This window comes from Camelus ferus, chromosome 12, assembly GCF_009834535.1.
Source record: "Camelus ferus isolate YT-003-E chromosome 12, BCGSAC_Cfer_1.0, whole genome shotgun sequence".
Taxonomy (NCBI): domain Eukaryota; kingdom Metazoa; phylum Chordata; class Mammalia; order Artiodactyla; family Camelidae; genus Camelus; species Camelus ferus.
The window spans coordinates 53,062,588-53,070,521 of NC_045707.1; the positions used below are offsets into that span (position 1 = coordinate 53,062,588).

The 7,934-nt window shown below is 42.7% G+C and overlaps 1 protein-coding gene across 6 annotated transcripts in view; it reads left to right on the forward strand.

The window, feature by feature from the left end:
- Nucleotides 1-7,162, forward strand: part of LIMS1 (LIM zinc finger domain containing 1) — a 74,005-nt gene extending 66,843 nt beyond the window's left edge. For 5 of the 6 annotated variants that reach the window (XM_032493664.1, XM_032493663.1, XM_032493665.1 and 2 more), the window contains 5 exons: nucleotides 140-232; nucleotides 997-1,045; nucleotides 2,167-2,242; nucleotides 2,409-2,596; nucleotides 4,526-7,162. In XM_032493664.1, coding sequence (XP_032349555.1) covers nucleotides 140-232; nucleotides 997-1,045; nucleotides 2,167-2,242; nucleotides 2,409-2,556 — 366 coding nt within the window. In that variant the 3' untranslated portion in view covers nucleotides 2,557-2,596; nucleotides 4,526-7,162. The remainder of the gene's footprint in view (nucleotides 1-139; nucleotides 233-996; nucleotides 1,046-2,166; nucleotides 2,243-2,408; nucleotides 2,597-4,525) is intronic. The other variant, XM_006176585.3, reaches the window with a different exon arrangement.
- The last annotated feature ends 772 nt before the right edge of the window (nucleotides 7,163-7,934 follow it).

The window sequence follows — 7,934 nt, forward strand, 5'->3', positions numbered from 1 at the left end:
TGAGTGCCACAGGGCTGCCTGGGGCCAAACGAGGTCACTGCCTCGGGCTTCCATTTCTCCTCTTGAGGCTTTGGGGCTTTGCTTCATCAAGTAAATAAGACATGGCAATCTGCAAGTGACTGAATGCACTTTCTTTCAGCATTTTGTTTGCGCCAAGTGTGAAAAACCATTTCTTGGACATCGCCACTATGAACGGAAGGGCCTGGCGTACTGTGAAACCCACTACAACCAGGTACTGACTGGGCTCCCGGGACGCGGCGTGTGCCTGCGGGAGTGTGCGCTTGGCAGCATCGTAGCTGCAGGGAGAGCTCGTGGTCTGTAGAGGTTTGCTGTTAACTTTTTATCTGGAAAATCATTCCGGACTCACGGAAAGGTTGCAAAACAAAAACTCAAAGAAAACCCTGGTATGTTTTACTCAGGTACACTATTTGCACTTCCTGCTGTCTTTGTAAAAACACACGCTTACATAAATGCACATTTCATTATGTGCAAATTTATGCGTACACAGAAACAAATACATGCATATTTTTTTCTGCAGCGTTTGATGAGAAGTTCATGGTCCTTTACCCCTAAATACCTCCGGTATATCTCCCAGGAACATGGAGCTCTCGTGTGTGCCTGGCTATTGTTGTTGATCACTTTAATCTGCTCATTCCAGTTCTGTCACTTGGCCCAGTCATGTCCCCTCAGCGTTTCCCCACTCCAGTACCAGACCCAGGCCAGAGTTTTCCTGTTCCCTTAACCTCCCGAAATCTGGGACATTTCCAGAGCCTTTTTTTGTTTTGGGTCATGACGAACTATTTTCATTGGAAGAAGTAAAAACTCATCCATGAACTTTTACTCATTTCTTCTAGTAATGGTGGATTCTGGACTGAGTTAGCCAGCTGCTTGTTTTTAAGTGGTACAAGGAGCTGAAGTCATAGTAAGTGCTTGCCATTCTGATACTTAGTGGTAACACACCTTTAATTTTTACCATTTTTTTTCTTCCATTTTCAGCTATTTGGTGATGTTTGCTTCCACTGCAACCGTGTCATAGAAGGTGACGGTAAGGCTCTGTTGGGATCTTTATGACACTGTTTTGACACAGAAACTCTTGGGTGGTGTGAAAGCTGGAGAAGGTTGTTTGGGGTGTGACCATTATCAGCCCCTTTTCTCTTCCTTTGGCGTATTTCCACGTGATCTCCAGCAGTGAGATGAGGGTGTCCTGGGGGCTAGACTGCTGCCCGGGGCCAATAACACCCAGGCCAGGCCGCAGGGCTGTAGGTCTGCTCCTGTCCCATCCCTGGGACTGAATTCCGCAGACACTGGAGAGCAGAGCTGCTTAGGAGCAGGGGGAAGAGTGACTTGAACCCTGCGGACACCAACACCTGGCAGCTGTCTGTCGGCGGTTCCAGGACTTGCCACCCTGGACGGTGGACTGACTGGGGTGGGAAGGAAGCAGCTGTGTTCGCCAACAGTCACCAGCACAGGTGCCAGAAACTTTCTGGCAAAGTTCTGAAGGTTCCTATTTCCAGCCTGCTTCGTGGCTCTCGGCAGACAGCCTGATTCAGGAAACGCTTTCTAAAACACTGGCCACCTGCAGTTTGCAAGAGGATTAGTTCAGGGGAGCGATCCAGATCCTTAATGCCTTTGAAAATAAGTCTCAAGTCCCGCCTGCCAGGGGGAGGGAATGGTCGAAGGAAGCGCTTTCCTCGGTGTTGGCTTGGGAGACAGACTCAGTACATTGTCTGGACTTGGTTTTGTGTTACTTGTCTATTAGCCCATGTCCTTTGCTGGCCGGTGGTGGGAGGGACAGGCAGTGGGCGAGCGCCTGGGAGTGGAGACCGGGACCTGCCATCTCTGGGCCTCGCGGGATGCTCAGCGGAGGGAGACAGTTAACTCCAGATAGAGGCTGGGTACCTTCCTGAGAGGGGCCTCCGGTTGTGGAAGACAGAAGTCGAGTGCTTGGGTCGTATGCCTTTTAATAACGTGAAGGAGTGGCCTTGGTGAGTCGATGCCCAGGGTGGCCGGCTTAGTAAGTAAAGGTGTGTGGTTTCTGGCGCTAACTCTGCTGCGAGGAGGCCCCTTGGGAAGCAGCTCCCCCAGGGCCAGGGGCCTGCGAGCTGCCGGTGTGGGCTCCCAGCTCGGGTCCCAGCGTCCGTGACCTCCTCTCCCTCCTCCCCCCAGTGGTCTCCGCTCTGAACAAGGCCTGGTGTGTGAACTGCTTCGCCTGCTCCACCTGCAACACTAAATTAACGCTCAAGTAAGTCCTGAGACTGGAACTCGGGGGGAACCGTGTGCACGTGCCCGTGGAGCTGAGGGAGAATGAGTGGTCCTCTCTGCTCCTCCTGCCCCGCCTCCTGCAGGGGAGGTGCTCCCTTTAACTGCTCGCTGTTCTTTCTTCTGTTCCTTCTCTGTCCTGCGCGAAGGGATAAGTTTGTTGAAATTGATCTAAAGCCAGTCTGCAAACACTGTTACGAGAAAATGCCAGAAGAATTTAAGAGGCGGCTTGCCAAACGGGAGAGAGAAGCAAAGGATAAGGACAAGCAGAAAAAGAAAAAGCCCGTCTGTCTGTGAGCTTTCCTGTCCCTCTGCCATCACTTCTGCTGCTTCTTTGGTCAGTCCTTTCAAATATGCTTTTGTTCTCTGTTCATCTTTTGCTTTTGAAGTTTATTTCTCCTTGTGTTGGTAGCCGCCAGAGATTGAAATAGAAGTATCTTTCCTGTTCAGAGTTTACCCTTTTGCATAATTACTAAAATATACACTTCGCTGAGGTCCCCGCTTAATATTGGCTTGTGCTCCACTGATTTCCCTTCACCTATAGACTGTCTCGTCTCTGTTTGAAATCACGATGTGGTGCACATTTCTCTCTCTCTCTCTCTCTCTCTCTTTTTAATGGATTCAAAGGGGAGAATTCTAATCTCTTAATAGATATTGGAAAAGCTTTAAAGTATTTTTGTCTGATAAAACCCTTGTTTTTGGTTTCTTTGCCTAAACTAAAATAACCGGTAAATCCAGTGTCACATGCCGAGTTCTGTGTTGAACTAAACCCTCTCGGCACGTCTCACGTCTAACAGGGACATCTGATGTGCGTAGTAAGCCAGCTGTTACCTTGGGTGCACGTGTTTTCCCGCCGTGCCCATATGCTACTGGCTAGGAATTCACTTTCTTGATGTTTTCAGACTCTAGTATTTTAGTCCTGATTTTTATGGGGCGTATTTCAGTCTTTGAGATTCTCTTCAGTTGCTAGCCTAATTGTCCCAGTTCCTTCATCATTACCGTTGTGTTCTGAGGTTTTGTTTTTATTCTCACGTTTCCTTCCACAAAGAGGAATTAAAATTCAAATATAAAACTAAAACAGTGGGAGGTTTGTTTAGCAGCGTTTCTGAGATCGGTGATTCTTTTATCAAAAACATGGCAGTTCTTATACCTTTTGTTCTAAGAAGACTTTGGGAGAAATTTTTAACTCTGTACTATTTAAATCCAACTGCCAATTGAAATGTGACGTTTGAATTACTGTCAGCATTGGATCTCTGGAAAACAGAAAACAACTCTTCTGTGGTGCTTCAAAGTAAAACTTCTCATTTTAAATAATGTGGTCAGGAATCAACTTTGTTATTAATGTTGTTCTTTAAAATTGTATCAGCAGATTTAGTAATTTGTCACAGTTGTGTCATTGGACCTGTCCCACAAATGCTTCCTTAGGGTGATTCTACAGAAAATTAACAAGTTACAAAGTTCTGTGTTCACTCAATTACCATTAAGGACCCTACATTTCAGCAGTGATAAACCCTTACAATGGTCAACTGGCAGTGCGTTACTCAGAGTTAGGAGGCCGTCTGAACCCCTGCCCAGAGCAGTTTTACAAGTACATTGAGTGTTGCCCTGGCGTTTAAAACGCGTTGAGTTCTCCATATAAATTCATGCCATTCACAGACGTAACTGCAGGCAGCCTGGCTCACTGGTGCTCTCGGAGGGTGATTTAAGACTTTCTGTCAGCCAGCCCAGATGACCTGTTCTTATTTTAGATTTCTTAAAGGTGACTGTTGTTGCTGGGGGCGGGAGGTCAGGAAAGACGCAGCCTTACAGCTGCCTCCCTTAAAATACTAAGTAAGATTATTTTGCCTTCAGTAAAGGGAGGCTCATTCAAACTACAGAAATACAGCTCTCTGCTTTGAGTAACTTCTTGAAGGTGTTCTCGTGGCGCTTTAAAACGTGGTTGACCTTACCTACCTGCTCACGTTAGGTCCCCCGTGTCCTTAGCACAGAGTGCAGTGCAGCACGCTCTGCCTTCTGCACCACACAGAGAGAGGCGTGAGGTCGGTTCATAAGGACAGCTTTTTTCACATGCTGTTATGAATTTGTATGTCTATTATAATGATGAGCACTGAGACTACAGCGTTGCAGGTTTTGCTGACATGAATGTGGACGTGCTGTATGCAGTGTCTTCATTCACCAGAAAATTACTGCACATTATTTCTGTATCTGTGTACATATGTCGAACACGTTTCTACTAATTTCTTCTCTTTTTAACCATTTTCTTTAGGAATAAATTTGTGGAGTTTGACATGAAGCCAGTCTGTAAGAAGTGCTATGAGAAATTTCCGCTGGAGCTGAAGAAAAGACTTAAGAAGCTAGCCGAGACCTTAGGAAGGAAATAACTGCTTTCAGTTATTGTTTCTCTTCTGTGCAAAGATCAGAGATTACAAGATTGCGTGACCTGATCCACCCTTACCTAAAGCTGTATCTCAGAATAGCTGAAAGTAGAGAGGACCAGGAATGGTTTACTTCATCTCCTTTTTCTCGTTAAAAAAGAAAAAAGTTTGTGGAATCAAATTTTAAAAATGGATGAAATCAAGATTTGCCTTTGTTCATAACCCTTGTCAGTGTGCTGAAATGTAGGCTTAATAGCAAAAAAAAAAAAGTTAATGCTAAATTTTAATAAAGGTCCAAAGATTAAATATAACTTTTAAAAGTGAAAGTAGGGAGTTAGCTTTTACGGGACTCAGATAAAAAATATGAACCTTATTTTGAGTTCAAGGTAAATAATTACAAGTGCAGTTGGAGAGGATATAGGAAAGAAAAATAACCAGCCAAGAAAAACAAATCTCACAGAATCTCAGTACGTTTATTGGACTACTGGCTGTAAGACGAATACGCACGTTACTAAGACAAGAAGCAGGTCTATTCAGAACTACTTGACTTGGGGATTTTTGTCGTCATTGTTAAATGCAGTAATTATTATGCTTAGTTTTATATTTTGTTCTCCTTGTTAACTTCTTCATACAATTACTTAACATAGTAGTTACAGCTAGCTAATAGTATTCCTTTTTAAATTTTGTGCAAAAAAATTTATACTAGGTATTTGAAAATACAGTGTACTTTACAATTTTGGAAAAATGAAGTATTTTTTAATGCAGTACAGCAATTATGCGTCTAAGCTTAAGGTCAAAGATGTAGTCTTAGGACATGAAATTAAATCTGATGTAGTTTGGAATGTATTGCTTAAAAAGTGAATGTATATGTATCAGTCATATTGCCTTTATAACCATGCTAGTATCTATGCTTTATACATAATCAAACTTGCGTTGCCTTAGAAAAATACATACATTAATCAGGAATTCTAGCTGTTTCACACAGTACAAACCAAAAATAAGTGCTAAGTGCACTGACTGAGATTTGTAAACTCAAATTCATTTGCCACAGCTATGAGTATATTAAGAATATTTTTCTCCTTTTTGGGGAAACACGTTGAGATTAATTTCTGTGATCTCATTAGGAGAGAATGATGTTGCTATGAATTTCAAGTTTTTCATTACAAATCATTTACTATAAGTAGGAGGTATAAGTGACACTTCTAAATTGGAAGAGGGATGTTTAAGGGCCGATTTTAGGTCGAAAGTAGTGAATTATTTTATTTGGTAAAAAGTTTTGTCCTGATGTGTCTGGACCATTCTTTCTCCATAAATGTGTATGCAAAGCAGATTCTGTGAACATTTTTTAAATGTTACTGCTGCTGTGTTATGTAAAAGATTCAGTTGCCAAGATGGACCTCTAAGGTGAAAATTATGGGTTTTTCCAAAAATTTCTGAAATACTGTTTTGCCATTTAAAAAAAAAAAACTCAGGATGCTACCAGTCTGCCATTAAATATTTGTATGCATGTATTTTTTTTAAAGTTTGTGCATGCACTTTACAGAGTAAATTCTATCTCAGTTTTCAAATAACTTATAACCAATTACTTTATTTTTTAGTGTTCTTTTAGGGTTCAAAGAATTATCAGTGATGGAAAATAATCAATATACAGTTTAAGACTATGTGCTCAGAGGTCTGATACAGTCTTTGCATTTGAAGCAAGAATTGAAATCACTTCCATGTGCCTTTGGCAGCAATAGATGACCAGCAACGAAAGTCTTCAGCATATTTGTTAAATACTATACTGTGGTTACAGGCAAAATAGTGCAGGGTTTGCTGCCTGGAGCCTTGTTGCTGAATTCTCAGATACTCCCCACCCTGGAATCCGGGGCAGAAAACGCCCACTTACCTGTGTTCTCGATCAAGTGGATGCAGCGTGGGCTGAACCCACTGGTTGGTTCACATCTCGTGTCCAGAAGTCCCACTGCTCACTCTGCTCTTGAAGTGTTAGTTCACACTTCCAGTGCTGTTGGGGGTTTTATCCAAACACACTTTCTTCTTTGACAGGGTATTGCTGGGCCCTTACACGTGGGAAGCGGGGAGGGGTGGGGAGGCTGTCAGTGAAACAGAGGACAAACTGCTGGAGTTCACAGCATTTTCCATGGAAAAACTCAGGCTAGAGAGCATCTCCTTGTTTAAAGTCCTAAAGTGGCCTGAAATCACTTTCTGTTCTTACCAGATTTCTGAGTGTTCTTTCTAAGTCTAGGATAATTGGGAAAATGCCTAGGTACGAGTAAGACAGTCTTTGGATCACTTTCAAAGCCTTATTAACATTGTAACTGAAGTGGTAGGTCATTTTGCTTCATTTATTTGCCAAAATAACGATTTCCAGGTTAGGAAAGTTGTGAGGTAAGCTCACAGCATTCTTGTAGTATCTCATTTTAGACTGTCAGCTCAGTGGCAGGGACACTGTATCAGTAACTTTTTATAGGGCAACCATCACAGTGTACTCTTTGTGCTTAATAAATGCTCATAATGATTCAGAATAACCTGTTGTGCATTGTTTAGCTTCCGTGGCTTTGAGACATGGAACTGTGAGAAGACAGGACTAGTGCTTAAGAAAAGGGTGTCTTGGAAACAACCTGTGTCTGTGGATGGATGAATGAATAAAGAAGGTGTGGTGTGTACACGATGGAATATTATTTAACCATAAACAAGTGGGGAATCTGGCCACTTGAGCAACGTGGATGGGACACAATGCTGACTAAGTGAAATGAGTCAGAGAAAGACAAATATTTGTCTTGTATGACCTCACTTACATGTGAAATCTTAACAAAAAACAAAAAAGCTCATAGATCCAGAGGACAGACTGGTGGTTGCCAGAGGCAGGGTGGAGGGGTGGGGGTGGGCAAAGCGGGTGAAGGGGCAGGCAGTACAGACTTGCAGTTGTGAAGTAAGTCTTAGAGAGGTCACGTCCAGCATGGGCACAGCTATTGGTAACGTTGCTAAGAGAGTAGGTCTTAAAAGTTCTCATCACAGGGGAAGTTTCTAGCCCTGATGGATGTTAACTGGACATTGTGGGGTCATTTTGCAGTGGGTACCAGTTTGGAATCATGACGTTGTGCACCTGAAACTAATACAATGTTATATGTCAGTTGTACTTCAATTTTTAAAAAAGAGAGTTCCAAGTTTTAAAAAAAAAAAAACTTGCTTAGATTTTCATTTACTTTTTAAAGCTTTTGGCGAGGGTATTAGTTTTATTTACTTATTTAAAAATTTTTTTTTAATGAAGATACTGGGACCTTGTGTGTGCAAAGCACG